The sequence below is a fragment of the Malurus melanocephalus genome, unplaced genomic scaffold (assembly GCF_030028575.1).
Source record: "Malurus melanocephalus ecotype Western Australia unplaced genomic scaffold, MMel_1.1 scaffold_111, whole genome shotgun sequence".
NCBI classification, from domain to species: Eukaryota; Metazoa; Chordata; class Aves; order Passeriformes; family Maluridae; genus Malurus; species Malurus melanocephalus.
Window position 1 is genome coordinate 1,235,226 of NW_026623343.1, and position 20,898 is coordinate 1,256,123.

The following is a 20,898-nucleotide window of genomic DNA, read 5'->3' on the forward strand; positions in this document are numbered from 1 at the left end:
GAAGAGAACACAAAACATTATTCTTATTATTCTTTATAAAAAAGAATAACTTTAGTTCAGAATTCCAAAACAAATCTGCTTCTTTAGTTCTGTTTAGGGAAAATGGGAAAATTTAGAAATGGATTTGGATTAGGGTATCCTGCAAAGTTTTAATTCTCCTACAACTATTTGCATTATGTTCTGATACGTGGAATTCCTCCGTCTCTGCTGCAGGTTAGTTTGCTCTGTTGCAAGGCAGCAGATCCTGCTACATCCTTCATCATGTTCTGAACCTCTTCTCCTCTATGAGTTTCTTTCATATCTAATCCTAAAATACACTCTTCAGCTCATTACCAAYTAGGAAGACTTTTTCTCTGTATGTCTGCTCCACCTTTATACCTCAACACAGTCTACCACCTCCTCRTGAGGGCAGGATGAGGGGCAGACACTGATCTCATCTCTTTGGTAACCAGTGACGAGATCAGAGGAGATGAAGTTGTGCCAGGGGAGGATTAGGTTGGATATTAGGAAAATATTCTTCACCAGAGGGTAGCTGGGCACTGGAACAGGCTCCACATGGAAGTGGTTACAGCACCAAGCCTGACATAGTTCAAGAAGTGTTTGGACAGTGCTCTAAGGCAAGGTTGTGAGTCTTGGAGATGGTCTGCAGGACCAGGAGTTGTACTCAGTGAACTGATGGGTCCCTTCCAACACAATATATTCTGTCATTCTGTAAAATGAAGCCGTCAGGCTCAATGGACTTTTGGGCTGACCCAGAGCCATGCCATTGTTCTGACTGCATCTCTAGGGCAGTGAGCTGGAGAGCATGCACACATCTCCATCACTGCCACCGACATACCTGTTTCTCAAGCAACTGGTTTTCACACTACCAACACCAGTAATCTGAACTCATGCTATCTACAAATCCCATCTCTGAATACAAAAGAACACCCCAAATCTCACTTCAGGACTGTCTGCATGTAGGCTGGTAACATAAGCAATGAGCAACTTTGGACTGAAGCTCAGCCTTAGGTTTGTGCTTAAGCATTTGCATATACTACAGACGTGCCCTTCAGGCTGTACCCATACCCATGCATGTGACAGGCTCAGTCTGGCTTCCTTATTTTGCTTTCAGTGATTTTTCACTTCAGAAACCTCAAGCTGCACACAGAAGCACCCTTTTCCTTAAGTCAGGCCATCCTCAAAGACAGCACTCCAACGCTTTGAATTGTCCCAAATAATATGCTTAGCCCTCATTTTCTGTGTCTAAAACCAAAAGCAGGTAATGTGCTGCAGGCAACAGTCCCCAGTTCTGTGACTGCACAGGGCATGAACAGCAGGTTACATGAGAATATGGGTAATCAGGCTCACAATTCAAATAGGTCCCCACAGCTAAACATTTCCCAGCTGGGCTCAAAAGGAACATCCCTGCCACACAAATGACTGAAGTTCCTCAGAGGGCTTAGCAAAGCACTGGGGTAGTTTGCATGGATTAGGTAAGCATCTACAGTCTGTCAACTAAACACAGAGACAGGAAGAGAAACCTTTTGGAGTTAATTTTGGGATAAGTAGATTAAACACGGTTTTCTTGCATTTCCCTCCACCTCTGTCTCAACAAATTTTGACAGAGGGATGGGGTGCAGGTGGTTGAGAATGTAAATAACCTCTGCTCATTTTTATCCTACCTTCGTTTGTGCTAGAAACTGATTTTGAACTGGCAAACCCAGACCCCTGCCACTCAAGCAGAAGTGGCAATCTTTGCACTACAAGGAATCTTTCTGTAACATGCTAGCCATGCCTACCACAGAAGTACATTTTCTTCAAAGCATCCCAAATAATAACTTCATGCACTCCTTTATAGGTGGCCTGTTCCTCAAGATTAATTGATGATTAATTATATGTGGGGAATAAAAACTGTTCACTCCAGCGGCGCTTTGTTTCTGTAAAGCTGACAGGGGTGAGAGGTAACAATTGCTCAGCACAGTGAGGACTGAAGAGCTCCTCTGCAGCTGAACAAAGCCAAGCAGTGGGGCGACAGATGGCAGATGYGATTCACCATGGGCCATGAAGAGGCTGTACCCATCACAGGCATTCTCCACCCCTTCAGCTCTGCTGGCTGCTCCAGAAGGTGGGTCAGTGGGACTGTGACCCTAAGCCAAGCCCCTTTTTCTCTTTTAGAGAAACAGCTGGTAACTAAATGCCATCCCAACATACCTTGTGAATGAAAGTGTGGCTGCAGTTCCCATTGCTTGGCCAGGTGTGAACAAGAGAGACACTTCACTGCTCTACTTCAGTGCAGTGTTCATGGCAATCATTTGCACATATCTGTGTCAGTGAAACAGTTGATGTTTTAATTTTTATAGCCGGCAACTCCAAGAATAAATGCAACTTTCCCGGCAGCTTCTCCCTGACCTCCCCACATGGATAACTTCGTTTGTCAATGCCCAGGTTTTTTATAACCTCTTTTATAACTCAGAGAGGAAATCATACTTACATCTGCAAGGGGGGAAGCAAGGGCCACTTGTGAAAAACTTAACAGAAAAACAAACCTGGAAAAGCAGAGATTAATTTCCAGAATATCCCCTCAAACAGTAACTCCTATTAAAAAGAAGGGTCCAATAAGTGTAAAGAAAAACTTCTTAAAATTCAGTTTTTAACTAATTTCCACTTTTCCTGTGGTAGAAAAAACAACTGACAAAAATCCAATCACCTGTAAGGGTATATCCTATGTAACTCAGAGAAATGACGAACACTTAAACTCACAAGGTTTAGCGTCCAGATCAGTATCACCTTGGGAGATGACAGGATTGACACCAGCCTCACCTCAGCAAGAGATCACTGCTGAGTGTTTAAAATATGTCACCCAGAGAAGGGCAATGGAGCTGGTGAAAGGTATGGACCACACATCCTATGAGAGGCAGCTGAGGAGGCTGGGGCTGTTTAGCCTGGAGGAAGCTCGGGGTGACCTTATGACTCTTAGAGCTGTCTGAAAGGAGGCTGCAGCCAGGTGGGGATCAGTCTCTTGTCCCAGACAACCAGAGACAGGACAAGAGGACATGAACTTAAGCTGCACCTTAAGCTGTAAACTTAAGGTTTACACTGGACATTAGTAAGACTTTCTTCACAGAAAGGGTGATTAGACATTGGAGTGGGCTGCCCAGGGTGGTGTTGGAGTCACTGTCCCTGGAGGTGTTTAAAGAAAGACTGGACGTGGCACTGAGGGCCATGGTCTAACGGACATGGCGGTGCTTGCTCCATACTGGACACGATTATCTCAGAGGTCTTTTCTAACACGATTATGCGATCCCTTGATTTTTTCCATGGAAAAAACCCAAGCAAACCAGGGCTAGGGTGAAATCTAGTTTTTGCTACAAATCTCCCGAGCAGTGCTGCTGCACCAGACACGCTGCASATCCCAGCGCTGCGTACTCAAACAGGAGTCCGGCTTTCAGCGCMGTCCTTCGGAGGTGGGAAGCGGCGCCAGGGGTCTCCTGCTGACCTGATGGCCACCGTGACCGTAACCCCAGGTATAAYCCACCACTTTCCCGACGGGGCTGGATTTCAGGAATGCTGAGGCGCCGTTGAACACCGAGCAGCAGCCGGGGGCTCAGCGGCGGGAGCAGCGCGCAGGCGCGGCCCCGCCCCCGGCCCCGCCCGCCAATGGGAGGGCGGATTGCCGCGGTCATGGCGGCGGCCGTGGGGCGCGTGCTGCGGCTGTGCCGCCGGTGGGGCGCGGGGCCGCGCGCGCAGGTGAGAGCCGGGCCGGGCCGGGCCGGGGTGCGCGTCCCGGGGGAATGGCCCCGCCGGGAATGGCCCCGCCGGGAATGGCCCCGCCGGGAATGGCCCTGCCAAGGCGGGAACAGTGCCTGGCAGGCACCGGTGTGGTGCTGTCCCCCTCCTGGGCCGGCGGGGCTGTGGCAGGGCTGGGTGGGGAGTGTTGGAGTCTGGCGCCGCGTTCAAGTCGTCTCTTCCGTGAGCTGCGTTTGTTTGCCTTGATGTGAAGTAGAGGAAGCTTGGTTAAGCCTAGAATTAACAGAGTGGTGTACAGAGAAAAGCCAGTGCAAACGATGGCAGGTTTTGTGTTGATAATTTTGAATGATATAGTAAAACACAAGCAGTTCTACCTCAACATGAGGAAGAGCTTCTTTACGTTGAGGTTGACAGGGACTGGGGCCTCCCTGGAGACATTCCAAACCCRCCTGGACGCGCTCTGTGTCACTGCTCTAGGTGACCTTGCCTTGGCAGTGGGGTGGACTGGGTGATCTCCGGAGGTCTCTTCCAACCCTGCCAGTGCTGTGTTTCTGTGCATGGTGTTCGGTCAGCAGGTGAGTAGGTCATGAATCTCGGAATCACAGAAAGATTTGGGTTTGGAAAGGACCTTAAAGACCATCTAGTTCCACGCCCCCTGCCATGGGCAGTGGCTCATCCCACTAGACCAGCTTGCTGGTCAAAGACTCAAGTCTTTGAGTACCGGCCGTGGAGAGAGAAATGTTCTCCACAATTACCTTCTGATTAAACAGAATTGCTTTGTTTTGGGAAGTAGGGGTGTTCAGGTGATTGCAATTTATTTAAAAAGTTTCGCTGCTGTCACTATTGCTTGTGCTGTTGTATTTGATACACCTGTATATATACATTTAATCAGTGCCCAGCATGTGAATGAAAAGGCTGCTGGTAACTTTCAAGTAACTTTCAAGTTGCTGAGTAATTTAGGATAACAAGGGCTGAAGAACTGTTTGTGACTGAACTAACCCAAACCATGGGGTAACAGAAGAAAGAGGCAGTAAGGAAATGGAAGGTGATAGTGGGAGGAGCAATTTAAAGTTTATATTGATTGCATCTAGATTAACTTTAGCCATTAGGGATAGAGGCCTTGGTGCCCATGTGGGTAGTTCTTCATGCAGTAGTYAGGAGTACATTCACTTAAAGTATACAAGGAATGACAAAGAGAGTAAGGCTGAAAATATTCTAACACTCTATTTCCTTCTCAGTTGGAATAGTTGCTTTAGTTATCTTGTATCARAGGTGTGATTGTGACAGTAACTTGGTTTTCCTGGTAAGGCACATGCTTGAGTTTTAGCTGAAATTCGTTGTGTAAATGAGGGAATGTTCTCAAAGGAGGAGTCAGTGAGGAAGGTAGGGCTGGAAGGGGCCTTGAGGGATGGTTTGTCTATTCTCACCCCCAGAGATGGGATCAGTACCTAAGCCTGTAGCTATATACAAATTGTCTAGCTGTCTGTGAACCAAAGGGTATGAAGGGAACTAGTGGAACACAGGCCCAGAAACCTTAGAGACTCTTCATTARGTGTAGTGGAACTGTTTGGTGAGAATGTTGAGGATAGTAAGCATTTACGTGAATACAAAAATCAGGTTCAGAAACTTGGAAGAAAATTCCACTGAGGATCCATAAAAAACAAGATACCGATATGTCTGAGCTGCAGATTGCTGGAAACCAGGCAAGTGCCCTGCGAAAATTATCACTACCTGTTTGTCTTGGGCTTGTGCCTCTGATACAGGCTATGATTGAGGACAGGGTAATAAGTTGATGTATCCATGTTCTGACCTGCTATAACAAATTCTTACACTTGCATGTCTTACAGAGCAGTTACCTGTCCTGACTGTTCAGAAATTTTTTAATGATGCTTGTCCTAAAAATCCTTTGCAGTTGTTTAGTTCATTACTTCTTGTCTGTCTTAGTGGGGGGGAAAGTTCAGTGTCTTAATTTTAAAGTTTCTTGCATTGAGAGAGGAAATGGGAGAGCAACTTYAGAGTTCTAGTTCCCTTAGTACCAGCTGAGCAGCAGGTGTAGTTTCCTATTCTTCCAGTAAACAAGTGGCAGAGATTTAGTGCAATTTATAAAGAAAAAAGGATCTAGCTTAGTTACTGTCAGCCACTGTGATGTGATTGAATAGCTGTTCTCAGCAGAAGAGTTCAGATACATCCTATTTAATTTGATTGGGTTGAGTACTTTAACTAAATCACTKTGGATGTTATATGTACTGATATCAGAAAGAGATGATAGTACTTTGGTGACATTCTTTCAGAACTACATACTTGAAATGTAAGAGAAGCCTTTGTGGCAGTTGTTAACTTAGAAACAATTGAAAAATCTGTTAGTACTTGAAAAGTTGTGTCTAAAAATGTCCAGATCTGAATTCTGTTCCCTGTTACATGCATCTGACTTTTGCCATGTATTGATACATTTAGAGCTGTCTTTGATTTCCCCAGTATACAGCAAAATTTAATGTGTAGATTTGGTCAAACATGCACAGAATGTGGGTGTGATGAGTGGGTGAGATACAGTTTTATAGTTTCCTGCCAAAGGACTTAATTTTGAGAAAGAAATTTCTTCTGATGAAATACTTTGTGAAATTGGGTATAAAAAAATAACATAAAATCACTTATGCGTGTTTGCTGACATCTTGTGATACTTTCTGATGTTTTACAAAATGCTTCTGAAACATAAATTTGAAACATAAATTTGATAATTAGTTTGTAGGCCAAGTGAAATCAGAGATTATATCAATGTTGCTTAAGTAAATCAATTAAAACACATTTTTGTGAAACAGCACTCTAGAAATCCAAAACACACTTATTGAGCAGAAAGCAATTATTTAGAAGCTGGGATGACTTTGAGCATTTATATTCTGTATAATTGCTRTGTAAAAGATGCTTTTTCTTTTGCAACAAGTGATCAAAGGACTGTCTGGGTTCAGCAGCAGCTGTGCCAGTAACTGGAGATTGGACACTGGGCAGCTTTAGTCCTTTGTACTGATGTGGTTATACAGCTCCATTTCCACATCTTTTAGTGAAGTCCTGTCCTAGATATAACTTTTTACTACAAGTTTGTTTGTGCACTGTGTGGTTTTGGAAAAGGAGCTGGTTGAAGTCTGGCAGCTTGGAGAAGAATCATGAAAATGATGTGACAGTGCCAAATGCCATGTCATTTGGTGTCATCTTCTGTCTCTGTAACTGYGTCTTGTTGTAAAATGGACAACTTTTGGGCTTGAATTTAAATCTCCTGACTCCGATTCATCCTTCCCCCATTCCAAAAGTACAGGAAACTTGATTTTTCTGTTAGTTGGTTTGGTTTATATCCATGTAACTCCAGTGAAGCAAAATGAACAGGAAAAGTAGTCAGACAGTCCTAGTTTCTTTTCTTCTTGGAGAAAAAATAGGCTAGAGAAGTTGAAGTTGTCTGAAAATGCTGATTTTTTTCCTAAGGCAAATTTAACATAAGCTGCTTTCCTATAAGTTTATGGTCYCCCTGTAAAATCGGGATTTGCCAAACAGTTTTAATTTTAGGTTGCTCAGAAAGGAGTTGGGAAGGAAGRGTTAATCACAATGAGTTGTGTCCAGAAGTAAAGGCTTTCCCTTCTCCCAGGTTCTGGTGGAAGAGCATATTATTTCATGAGTACTGTTAATAAGCATTACTGTTATTTAACAAATGGTGAGGCTGCTGTCTGCAGTAATGCTTTATGAAACGTGTAAGAAGTGAATGCAAACCTCTGTGGTTTCCTCTACAAAGTAGATGAGCATGCTTTCTTGTTTGACTGAAATGCCAGAAGCATTTAGCCGTGCTTTGCAGTTTCTGCCTGTGCCACCCATGAAATAGTGCTCTTATCCCAGAAGAGGTACCCAATACAATAGATATTAATTTGCATAAGAGGCTGTTTTCTAATTATGAACAGTTTGTGTGTCCAGGGACTTTTGATTAGTGACGAATTGAAACTAGGGAAGAATATGAATAGCTTGAGGGAAGAAGGACAAAAATGAGAAAATTACAATAGAAATTGACAGGAATAAGATGAAAGCAATCTTTTTTAAAGTATTCTGTTTAAAGCATACCAGCGAGAAAGCTATTTTGGGCCAAGTAATAAGGAATCATATGTTCATTAACAAGAATTACAAATAATTAGCTACTGTTAAGACAAGTAAGACAGAAGATGAATTGAATTCTTTCCTGAGGAGTAACTAGGAGAGAAGAATAGGGAATACGTGAAGGTACCTCTGCTTTACTCACTGCTTTATAAGGAAATCACCAGAGCCTTGCCTTTAAATGTGTACATTTAAAATTTTGATTATTTTTCTTTTAATTCTGTGTATGTTAATGTAACCTCACAGGAAACATGAATATTGAAAAGAAAAGAAAAGAAAAAGGAAGGGACAAAGCAGGATAAGCACTGTGCGCAAGATGTATAAGTTGTGAAGAAAATGAAACAACAACAGGCTCTTCAGCACCAAATTCTGCCTTGGACCTGTTTTTAAATCTTTTCTGGCAGAGGTATATGCAGCTTTTCTGAGGRGCATACTCTGAGATGCAAATCTTCATCTGTTAGGTGAAAGCATAGAGGGTCAGTACTTTTTGACTTGTTTCAAAGTCAAAGATTCTGTTAGATTCTTCTATATCAAAGCTGATTGAGTTCATAGGACCTATCTTGCAGCCTWGGCATGGGCTATATACATGTTTAAGGCAGTGTGTTGTAGTCCTTACTTCAAATCAAAATTTCAAGTGGGGTTGTTAAGTTTTGTATATTGAAGACTGAGACAGGCATGTATTGGTAAACTGGTCATGGTTAGCTTTACATATGTGCAGCAAATCAAATGAGTTGGATCAGTCCATCCTGGACTGCCAGATGTCCAAAATACCAACCAGGCTCTGTGAAAGTACAAAGAAAAGCTGTGTTTCATTTCCTGTTAGTGTAGGACTTGAYCATGTAATGCAGAACACCAAAAGCTTCTTGTCACCACACAAGTTCTTGTAAGCTTTACTAACAGAAGGTACAGGTTTGATCTGCTCTTGTGTTTACCTTGCAGATATAGTTATGTAATCTTGTTTTGATGAGATGTGTTTGTATTGTTGTGGTTCTAACTGGGTTTTGAGATTACTGTTGTATTTATGTTAGTTACAGGAAGGTAGCAAGTGTTTTATTTTATTTTTATTAGTTGAATTCAGAAGGATGAAATTCATCAAAATGCTCAGCATTTCTAAATTGTGCTCTTGAAGAAGACAATTCTCTTGACTTGGAGAACATTGAATAATTGYAAATACTACCTTTGTTCTGTTTCTTGTAATCAGAACCCTAAGTAGTTCACATTGATGAATTTGTTTGATTTTTAATGTTTTGCTAAAGGTAGACTGAGGCTGCAACTCCCAGAGCAACATGGACAATTTAATAATTTGCTCAAGGAAGTGAAGGTAAAGAAAGGACTCCCCCTCTACTTTCTTCCTCTCAGTTGTGTGTTTCAGTCATCTTCTTGTTCCAGTTTTGGCAATTCTCAGAGTGATCTCTGAACCACTCAGACTTACCACCTTGGCTGAGAGTTGYCCACTTGTTGGGATGAGGCAGAAGYTAGTGTTCTGGCACATGCAGGGAGCTGAGTTGGCTTGCAGAAGAATCCAGTGCCAGAGGTGGCACAGGGYGAGTAAAGGGTGTGGAATAAAGAATGCTGGCAGGGGTGGACTGTGAGATGGGCACTCTCTGCCTTGTGAAGTTGCACTGTCTGCTCACAAAGCCAAGCTGTGGCATGTTGAAGGGACAGGGGTGAAGTCTTTCAGGGTACTATCTGCATTTTTCTGAATCCGATGTGATTCTCTTTCTGTCTTTGCTTTTCTGTCTCACATAGCTTTCTTTTTTGTGATTCCCTCCCCCCACCCACAGAAGATTACACAAATAATCAGTTCTCATTCAGTTTGTAGAATAATTAAGCTGCAGAGAACTTTAATACTAATGTTGGAGAGCCAAAATAGTGCATAATATTGGCACTAGGCCAGAATCAAGACATTGCAGCTCTGTCAGTGTAGCTCCTGTTTGTCTAGCAGAGTGTTTCACTGAAATTAGTCATCTTAACTACTGATTGTCTTGAGAGAAGTAAAACCAAACCTGTGTCCCACAAAGATCAGAAGGTAAAAGTGTCCCCTGAGTTGTGACCTGAGCTGGTACACTGCTTGGTAGTATTTTATGCTGGACTACCCTACTAGTTTTCTTATTGGTCTACTTGAGACAGTGAAGTAGCTTATGAACCATTCTGGTGCTGCGAACAAGGAAGGAGCACTCCATGGCCTTCAAGAGCCTTTGGCAGTATTTGGTCAGTGGCTTCTGAAAAGCCACTAGGGAGCTGCCACACGTGTTCTTACCATACTTTATTGTGGGGTGCCCTTTGGTGAAGGCAAAACCTGCTYATTTGCTGATGGGCTTTTGTTTTCTTTTATTATGGGATCTGTTTATCAGTGCTGTCCTTTGCTTTTGCTGGACGTTGCTGACACAGGATATATTATGTTTCTTTCCACAAAAAAATTGCTAAGTAAATTTTAATGTATGAAAATGTGCAGCTTTTAGAATGTGTTTATCTGTTCATGGACATTAAACCTTTAGACAAAAATGATTTAATGAGTAATATTCCTTTTCCTAAGTTATTACTGTAATGTGTTGAATCTTGTTAAAGGTATGAATAACTTGCTATACTATTCATTTATTCATTTTCTTTAGAGTTCACTATTCTAGAAATGTAAAATAAATATCTCACTTTTTTTNNTTTTTTTTTTTTTTTTTTTTTTGTTATTAGACGTTAAGGCTGATCTGTACCACTACAGCTGTGCAGAGGAAAAATGTAGGGGCCTCAGGACCTGAAAAGTACACGGAGGCATTTATTAAAAAACAGATTGAAGAGTTCAACCTAGGAAAGAGACATTTAGCCAACATGATGGGAGAAGACCCAGAAACTTTTACCCAAGAGGATATTGATGTAAGTACAGTTGCTCTGTTGGAGAAGTAATTTACTATAGAGTTTCAGATATTGAAAGCACTTTACTTCAGCATGAGCCCCTCAGCTCTCTGTGAATTTTAATCAAACTGTCAGAATAAGGAAGAATGCTGCTATACATTGCAAACATTGCAACTGTGACTGTGAATAGATTCTATCTCTGCTACCATGTGGGGTYAGACATCACAGTATAGAGCTGTATGCTATATCTCGCTAAAGCACAGTGGGTTCTTTTTAAAAGTACTAATGGATAATCCCCTTGATCTGTGGTTATAAGAGGCACTGTAAAGGTTTATGTAGCATTTCAAAATGTTTACTCACAATTTGACCTGCTGCGTATATTCAGGGTTTTCTTGTGTGATACTGTGGTTGCTTGTATTGTATATTAAATTCTATAGGATATTTTATAAGTAACRCACTGGTTTAGCTTGAGGATTTTAGTGCAGATGAATTTAAGCTCATATCAGTATCTACAAACATACTGTTTTATTGTCAATCCCTCCTGTGACTGGCAGATGGGTGGCCTCCTCTTTCTCTCTGTTGTTTAGGCTCATGTAAAGATAAGCTCCCTTTCACTCAGAAAAATGTTTTGTTGCATGGATTTTTCTTTCTTATTCTTTTTTTTTTTTTTATGTCTCACCTGGCCTTCACTTCTGTCAATTCTGTCTTATTTCATCACACATCAGAGGTAGGAAGGAGAAATGTCATTTGGTAACATTCGCTTTTAGGTGAAGCTGGATAAAGTCTCATGGCTGAAGTTTTCATTGCACAACAGCAGCACTACAGCTGTAGCCAAGGCAGCCCAGTGTGCCAGCAGGGCCCTTGGGATAGAGGTAGTGATGTAAGTGCAAAGCAAGAGGTGTCCATGGTTTTGTTTTTTTTCAGACGAAGAGGTTTGTTTGTTGCCTCTCAGTGGCAAAATTCTGTCTGCATGGCTGTGTCCATTTGAGAGGTCTTGGCAGTGTGCATATGCCAACAAAGAATCTGTAGGTTTTGAGACAGATTGATTTCAGACATGTTTGATGGGCTTCCAAACTGAGTTCTGAAAATAGGCAGCAAGGTAGAGAGATCCAGAGTAATGGCCTGTTGAGAAAAAGGCTGAAATGAGATTTGACTTTTATCAGGTATCAGAAAATCCATAAAGGCAGCTTGGGTTCAGGTCACAAATCCATAGGAAATCAAGCTTTGTGAGTATTAAGCTATGCAGTGATACTGTGTCTGCTTTCATTAGGAGATGTAGGTACTGCTCTGCCCTTCTACAAACAGGTGCCATTGCAGAGACCCTGGCAATCTCAGTGTGGAGTGGGTAAGGTCAACAGCAGAAGTGTTCATTGAGGTCAGCAGTATTAGCAGGCTGTTTCTTTACATTGGGTATTTTATTTCTCTGCAAACTATAAATTTCCCTTTTCATGTATTTTTCAGGTGTTCTTTTTCTTTAATGACATTTATTTTTTTTTTAGTTCCTTTTTTGTAGTGTGAGCGTGTGGCTATCTACCACTGGAATACCTCCTGTGTTAATACAGTACAGTGGTGATGCTGCTAGTTCAGTTTGCCTGAAAGGTTAATGGTAGGAAAATGCATTAATCTGTAGTTTGGCTTCCTTCCTTCCTTGATARGGTCTAGGGGGAAGGCTTCTAGAAAGCAAGACTACAAGAAATGCAAAATGACCGTATCTATGCGGTGGTTTCTTCTTTACGAATCCACAGCTCTACGATCATTTGCACATTAACTAAGATCCACCATTACTARAAGCAGATTCATTCTGGAAATTAGCTGTTACAAATGCATGCAGGTGACAAGTGTGAGACTGCTTTGCAGACTGTTTCTGAAAAGATGGAGAAGTAGAGCCAAAAGAGTAGAGTTTTGCTTGGTGATACCAAGTATCTGCGGTACATGTTTGATTTCTTCATGTTCCATCAGGTGTTGGGAAATAATTAGAGTGTGTAATAGTGTCTGCTATGCATAATTAAATTTCTGTTATAAAAATATAAAAGCTCCTTAAGCGCTGGCAGGAGAATTACCAAGCTTTACATTTTGAGCAGCAATAATTCTTTCTGATGTGTGCTTATGTACCTCCATGTCTTTTGCTGTTAATACAATCTTTGCAGTGTATTTCAAAAGTAGACATCCTAGGATTCTGTCCTTCACTGGAGTTTTAGGTAGAGTTTAATAAAAGCTAAACCTTGTGAAGTTTTAAAACAGGAAAATAAGTTGACTTACTTGCTAATCCTCGGATGTTGTGGAAGCARAATTGCCTCTTACTGATGCTTTTATTTAGGAATGAAAAGTTAAGCTGTGCATTACAACAGTATTTCTGGAGGAGAAAAAAAAATACAGCAAATTAATATATAACTCTGCACAAGTCTACSAATTGCTTTTTAATTGGTATTACAGACCTCACTCTGAAGCTAGGATGTTTTATTCTCCTACGTGTGAATATGTGCTATGAAGTTTTTCTAATTGATTTGCTTTGCCCATTCCATTTGATGTATCATTTTTCACAATATTTCATAATTTGTGCTCATTTCTAATGAACAGAGTCGTTAGGACAGGCATGTCTAAGTACAACTGACAGCTAACATTAGGTGCCAGATGCAGTTTATAAAGCTATGTAGAACTGCAGAGAACAGTTTAAATAAATTAGCACCTGTACATTAGTCTCACTTGCTGGTAATTTATAAGCGAATCAGTAGAGATGACATTTAGGTAAGTCATTGATCAAGTTAACAGCTGCATACCCACTGCCCAGCTGGGATACCTAATTAATAGAGATTGCAGTCCTGACCTAGTGCTTTTCCCCGTTTGAGTCTGTAATCCTTTTATTTTGTGATTTAACTTTCAACTTACGGTTGTAGTAAACAGCCCACAGTCATTTTCCACTGTCAGTTCTGTGATATTGCACTTTAAAGTCCAGAAATCTAAGTAAGATTAATACAAGAAGAGCATCTTAAGCTTCATGACCTATTTATATGCCTGTATTTTTATTATTCATCTTTATGCAGTCACTAAATGCTCTCCCAGATATGAACTCATCATAAACTAACTCTTTCCCTGTAGGAGTTAGTAAAACTCAAAAGCTAAAGATCTACATTCATTTTCGCTTGTTTTCTGGCTTATGACCTGCTAGATTGTTGTCAAATAGATAGAATAATTTGAATATAAAATATGTTTTCCTCTAGTAGTATGTATGTTGTTGGAAAAGTACCAGTAAGATCAAAAATTGTGAGAATGTTAAATGTTGAAAAAAACTTAATTCCTCGTAAGGTATAGTTTCTTCCAAAATACTGAGACTTCTTTCATGAAAAACTGCTTGTATTCAGTTGCTTTTGAAGGTGACTCGGCACATCTCGTTTCTAAATAATGTTCAAATTTTAGGAATGCACTGTATTAGAAATGAGTGAATATTGGCAAATGTGAAATGTCAGAAATGTTATTCAGAACAAAATGTGTTTCTGAACTGTCTGTTGTCTGCAAGAAGGGTGTCTTCTCCAGTATTGCCCTTACAAGAAATAATGGATTTTGAATTTATTTAAATAGTTGAAACTAGAATGCTTTTTTCAATTCTTAATTTTTTCCCCAGAGGAAGCAAACTCTGCATCAGTATTTTTTTTACTTGTGAGCCAGTGACTGCTGTATTTTTTTTTACTCTAATACTGTTCCATGTTTTGAAAAAATGAAATGAAGATAGAAATAAAGACTGTTTCTTTAAACAGACTTTTTTTGGTCTACAAGCTCATGACAAGACATTAATTTTTATTTTGAAAATGATTGCATAGTATAAAAAGAATGTAATATTACAAGAAGGTGGGGTTTTTCATATAATGCCAGTGGATTGTTTATCTTGGTTTTGTTTTTTTTTCAWGTGATAGTTAAAATGGTATGTCGCTTTGAACTTGAAACTTCTTCTGTGCAAGCTAGAATTCATCTTTAAATGAGCTGTTATGGGGGTGGTTTCAATAAATTTTAGTAGTTGTTAGAGAATGGTTTTGTTTGTGATATAAATTTAGTTGTGCTCTGATTTTTTTTTTAATTTTTTATTTGTTTTGTTCTAAACCTTTTCTTGTTAAATAAAAAAATTTCAGCATTAACATTTTGTGTCCCATTTTTTGTTTCATTTGTTCGTGGGTTTATCCCAAATATTCTGGATTTTGGATGCTGAATACTGTTAAAGAATACTGCTAGGGTGGTTAGAAGRAAAACAGCTGTTCCAGAAAACATCTCGGTCTGAGAAGTGATGAAGCACAGTGACTAAATGATGTGATTCAAGAGGCACAGTTTAAGAAGGGAAGTGGCTCTCGTGTGATCAACTTGAGGAGTAGAAGCTGAAACAGCTTTTGCTCAGGTGTTTCATTAAAATGTTATGGCATAAAGTGTCACTTCTCACTTCAGTGTTTTGATGATTAAAATTTCGTGTGTATTTAAAAAGGAATGAGCTGGATTCTTGAGTCCTTTGCCAAAAAGGGTGCTGCTGCAAAGGAGCCCCAGGGTAGAGGTGGTCTGTGTTTGGGTTTTTTAATTTCTTTTTTTCTTTCTTCTTTCCTTTTCCATAAAATAGCTTTCCTCTTTGGATGTTACTTAAATAACTATCTTTGCACATGTTTTGAGCAGTGGAAATTAGTGGAATATTTTGTGTTTGAGCTTCAATAAAAATGTGTCAAGACACTTGGGCAAGATCAATTTTAGARCTGAACTGTTGCAGTCTCCCCAATATGACTCGGTCAAGTCTGTTTGAATTAAAATGCTGAATTCTTAGTTTCTCAAGACATTAAGGGGAAAAAAGCAAAAGAGAAAGTAACAATGACTGAGCTGGACTTGTTTTATTCAGAGTTACTCCCTGATATGYGAGAAAGTGAGCAAACAAAACTTCTTGGCTTGTAAGGAGGTGGGAAGGGAAGGGGGATCGGATGCCAGGATGTGCCACATCCACACAGAAGAGGAAAGRTGAGGGTGTTGCAGATACACTGAATTTGCACAACATTCCCCAGTGCTGGATGGATTATTTAATGAATTGGTTTACATGTTTGAAGGACTGACAGATGGTTTTTTTTTTTGTTTGTTTTGTTTCTCTGGTTTGGGGGATGGAACTTAATCACTTAATAGGGATGGAAGATTGTTATCGTTATTGGGACTGGCTTGAATTCAAACTTAGAGCTGCTATGGAAAGATACTTTGGTCCTGTGAGCAGTATATTGACTCTTCTGGTTCCTTAGCAAGTGATCAGATAAAAGGATTTCTTATAGCTTGGTACAGGAAAAATTAAGTTTACCAACTGAGCAGTTTAAGAAATGTCAGGTGTAAATTCTCCTGTTACTGGCATGTGCTCATTATGATCTGCTGTTTTTAAAGGTGTGACTACTGGGTGTTTTATTTCTCTCTGTATGGATCAACAGTGAAATTGAAAAACAAAGACGTTCAAATCCTTAAAAGACATGACTACTTGTTTTTTTTTAGTAACTCATAGCAGAAGCAGCCTGTATCCATTCCACCTTCTTTAAGTAATTTATAAAATTATTTTTGGAAACACTGTTGTGTTACCAGTTACCAGGATTTTTAACTGTGAATCTGCTAAAGATAATTGTGCATGTTTCATTTTCAAAAGCTGTGGTTTATTTCCAAAGACGGTGACAACAGTGTTATTTAACAAATAGAATGTGAAATAGCAGCCCAGAACCTGTGGAGTCTAGAGTGGAGTGAATGTATCTTATGTAGCTGATTTGATGACATTGACAAAGTTTTTCTTTAATTTGGCTTCTTTAATCTGGAGTTYGAGTCCAAATAAGCACTAAAAAAAGGGTACAGACCAGGACTCCTGAGTGGAAAACCACTTCTGGAATGGGAAACCACAGTTAAATCTACAAGCTTTCTTGGGAACTTTTCTGCTAGCATTTATACCTTGATTATAAAGTTTTGAAGAGGGACATTCACCTGCTTTTTCTGTTCAGGAAAATGCAGAATGTGCAGTTCATTTTCTATGGAATTTTTGTTCGAGACCTGGAGATTCCTGAAAGGAAACTGTGTTCCATATCTGAAGACATTTTAAAAAGATTTCAGGAAAATAAATTCATGGATATGTGCTTCAGCTGCAGTTTGGAAAGACTAATTCTGATGTAATTTTTCAGATTGATCCACTATATTTTTATATTGCTAGTAAAGGACTTTTAAAGAATGTTTCTTCTCAACAAAAATAAAGAAACATTTGTACAGACAAAATCAGCTTTTGTATATGAAGTTCCCAAGAGGCAGTCTGACTTGCTGTGTAGTTGGTAAAAGTACAGCCTGAGGACACAGCTATGTAAAATTAAGAAGAAACTTCTGAATAAAGTTTAACTGGAGTCTGTTGCATTCCAGGATAGCTCATCATTGATTACATTTCCATAAAAAGAGGGAAGTCAGGAAGACTATTTCTGTTCATTGTGGAGCAACAACAAAATTAAGCTTATTAAATGGACCATTCTTCTTTGGTTATTGTGTGGAGATCTGAGAGTAGATGCTAAGATTTCTTGATACAGGATGTGTTTATGCTGTAGTGTGAAAGACATGAGTATGCACTTAGCAATAAAATAACTTTCGAAGAAGTAGAATGTCTCAGATGGCAGCTACTTTGTTCATTGTAAATGTTAAATTGTTTTATTTGGCATTTATTAAGGTGTCATAGTTACAGTAACTGTTTTGGCTGAGATTCTGGAAATGCTTGTATAAAGATTATGTCTTAAGTACACACACAGTCAGGATCCTGTAATAATTTCTTTTAATATATTATATAAGGTGTTGGTTTAACATCATTTGGCTCACAGCAGATTTCTCTCTTGTCATCATAATTAATCCCCATTTGTTCATAAATAGGTGTTCACCTACTGTGTGTATGCATAAAATGCCCATTGACTAACAAATGGGAATACAGTAGTCACTAAGAGAAACAAAATTACCATTTTATAAAATCAAGTTAAGCCTTTTGTTTGCTTCAGAATTCTCAAAATTTCTATTCAGAATGCCAGTAGGGGATTAATGAAAGTAATAGGTTAGGTCTTTTTACACTCTGTGCATATTAAATCAGTTGAAGCACTGACAAACCACTCGGAGTCTATGGAAAAAACTATCAGTGAGTAATAGCCCTAAGGTAGCCTAACTAACAAAGAACCATTCTTCTTGAGAGAGGATTTTAAACTCAGATTTTATTGTAATTCTCCTTTTTGGTACTGTCTAATGGAAATATAAATGAGACCACTGCCAGAGGGGTTTATTTGGTTGATCCATTTTACTGTACAAGCGCAAGATTTCTGTCTGAAGCTCTACTACCCACTGTCTGAAGTTGGCTATGCTTGCGAGACCCCTGCATCTGGGAGCTTTTGGTGGCTAGTTTTTTCTGGTTTTTGTTTTTATTCTTTAAACAAATGAAAATATACAACTCTGAGAAATGCATATTTTTGCATTATAAAATTATGGTTTAGTTACATGTTGAACAGAACTGTGTGTCATAGGGCTTACCATTGTAAGGTGCTTTGCCTTACATTTTGCCAGAATGATCTGGAATATTGGTAAACTAGCTTCATTTGTTGGAGGCAAATAATGCTCATTTTATGCATCACATAAATACTGGTAGATATTGGCTAAGCAAAGGTAAACTATACCTGGTATTTAGTGAAAACAATGGTAAACAATGAGTGWGTAATGAATGTCATACATTTTTCTAAAGTATTTTAGCAACCCTTTAGCTATCTAAGGAAAAAAAAAAGATGTCAGTTGAGTCTTCTTTGAGCAGTTAGTTCAAGTTCAGCAAAGATTTTAGTTATTCAAAGTTATTTCCAAATGCTGTGATCAATTAAAAGCTTATTTAGGCTATGTAAATTATCTTCTACTGCTACAACAAACATGTTTTTTTTAGACTTGAGAAAACTATGTCTGAGTTATAGAAAGTGGGATTCCAAATATTTAAAAACTGACTTTTTTCTGTGTCTTTAAATTAAATTTCTCTGTTTGGTCTGTCAGTAGACACTGTTAACAAGCACTGATATTTTCAGAAAGATAAATAGATAAGTGTTGCGATTTCCTCTAAAAGTCACAGCACTTGAAATTTTACTGGAAAATCACTGTGTATAAAGGTGGTCTTTGCACTTGAGTAATTCTGGCAAGTTATGGTAAATGCATTCTGTAAAAACTTAACTTGGCAGAAGAAAGTCCACTCATTCTGATGCAGTAGAGTACAGCATTCAGAAGGAGRTTTTACATTTCCTGAAGATTCCAGAGGAAGTGATCTGCTTTTGTTTTCAGCACATCACGTATGTGGCGTATTTTCTTACTGATTTAGTTGCCTACTCTGCAAAAGTTATGCAAATTTTTTTCATAGCAAAGTACATAAGAAATGTTTTGATGATGCTTTTGTGGAAAAAAAGGTCACATAYAAGATCTTTCTTCTTGTTTTCAGAGAGCTATTGCCTATCTCTTTCCTTCTGGCTTATTCGACAAACAAGCCAGGCCTATGATGAAGGTAGGATTTTTTTGTTAYGTTTCTGAATAACTGTAGTATGATACTTTGAGTACCTTTTTCCTTTTGCTGATATTTGTTTATTTATTTACAGCATCCTACTGAAATTTTTCCAGAGCAGAGGAGTAAGTGTTCTTAGATATTTATTTCTTATTTCTAAGTATGAGAATTGTTGCATGGTTAAAATTTCTTACTTTTATGGATTGGCTCTTTTTCCTGTGTTCGTAATGACTGCTAAGACATGAACAGTAATAGTCTGATCTGATATTCCATRTTTTAGGATAAAAATTGTTGGTCTATTAGGTAATACCACTGATCTTCTCAGAAACTGTATTAATTGACTAAGATAAATGCTTTTCATTGTTTAAAAATAAGCAATAAGTAGAATGATGTGTAGAATRTCTTGAAGTCGTGGGAAAACATTTTGTTAAATTCAGTAGCTTTTTGTCAGAGCTGTCTGTCACCTCTACAAATATTAATTCATCCTATTTTAAACGAAAAGTTTTCTTTGTAACTTGGTTGCCCTAGAAGGTTAGAAATTACAGCTTTGAATTTGTTGAAAAAATAGGCAGAGTGGAAACTCTACTAATCAGGTCTTTGACCTGGAAATCTTCACTCTGCATGTTTGTTCATAATGACTTTGGTCTTGCTCCTGAGAGTGCATAAACTCCCTGTTGTCAGTGATATGCCRGTTTGTTGGTCAGTTCACTAAAATCGATAGTTTCATTTTACATAGAACATTTAAAAGATAACATCAAAGCCATTGTCTGTTTTTGACTAACATTTAGTATGAGCTAGTAGCATGGGTGTGAAATTCTACATTCACTGAGCTATCAAGTCTCAGATGAACACTTCTGATTATCATTAAAATCTTACTATTTTCCTTCCTTTTTCCTGCTGCAGGAATAATTGATACTTGTTCTTTGGGGGACTTTGTGTCTTGCTGAAAGCTGTCTAAACTATCTAAAATTTTGGAATTTCAGCTTTCAAATGGTATCATGCCTTATTTTTTAACTCTCCTGTATTGTGAAGTTAAAATTAGAAAGTGAAAWGGTAGGAGAGAGTTAATCATTAAGCAATTTTAAAATCCAAGGGCTGTTTTATGGAAGAACTAAGCTCTATTCTATATGCTTTCAGGAGTTAAGAATTCTTTGAAATGCTAGCTATATCCTGAGGACTGTAAGAACAAATTAGTATAATTGTGTAGTTTTGTATTTACATCTAAAAATAGCACTTTCAATAAGTATCTCTTAAGGCAGCCTTGTCTTGTCTATGTATTGCGTCTTTGATACCTTTGAAGTACAAAAACTTAAATTTATACYTTAGAATGTTCCCTGAACAGTAATTTCAACAAAATATGCTTTCACACCTGCATTCATGGAAAATCATGCAGTCCACTAGTAGAATATGTGGGTAAAGTCCTTTGTATTCTTTCTTTTCTGCTGAGTTTTGCATTTTTACATTCAACTTCTGCTGTGTTATATCTTGATGTTCCAATACAATATACATTGTGCTTATCAGTCAGGTTTTTAGAGTCTTATCTTTGCCTTTAGTTTATAGGTAGCTTTAATTGAACTTCACTGTATAAAATGGCTGGGACTTTCTCTACAGTTCAATTTGTAAAAAGCTCTCAGGTTTTTAATTTTTGTAATTTTTCTTTGGGAGAAATCTTTATC

The 20,898-nt window shown here is 38.8% G+C and overlaps 1 protein-coding gene and 1 long non-coding RNA gene across 4 annotated transcripts in view; one reads left to right on the plus strand and one right to left on the minus strand.

Moving 5' to 3' along the window:
* Positions 1–3,618, minus strand: part of LOC130575537 (uncharacterized) — a 31,733-nt gene extending 28,115 nt beyond the window's left edge. For all 3 annotated transcript variants that reach the window (XR_008965577.1, XR_008965576.1, XR_008965575.1), the window contains exons 1-2: positions 3,518–3,618; positions 2,194–2,304 (exon numbers count right to left, since the gene is read on the minus strand). This is a non-coding gene — a long non-coding RNA (uncharacterized LOC130575537). The remainder of the gene's footprint in view (positions 1–2,193; positions 2,305–3,517) is intronic.
* Positions 3,619–3,623: 5 nt separating this feature from the next.
* Positions 3,624–20,898, plus strand: part of MRPS9 (mitochondrial ribosomal protein S9) — a 34,499-nt gene continuing 17,224 nt past the window's right edge. The window contains exons 1-4 of the mRNA XM_057369467.1: positions 3,624–3,729; positions 10,543–10,722; positions 19,163–19,225; positions 19,317–19,347. Of these exons, the coding sequence (XP_057225450.1) occupies positions 3,640–3,729; positions 10,543–10,722; positions 19,163–19,225; positions 19,317–19,347 (364 nt within the window). The 5' untranslated portion in view covers positions 3,624–3,639. The remainder of the gene's footprint in view (positions 3,730–10,542; positions 10,723–19,162; positions 19,226–19,316; positions 19,348–20,898) is intronic.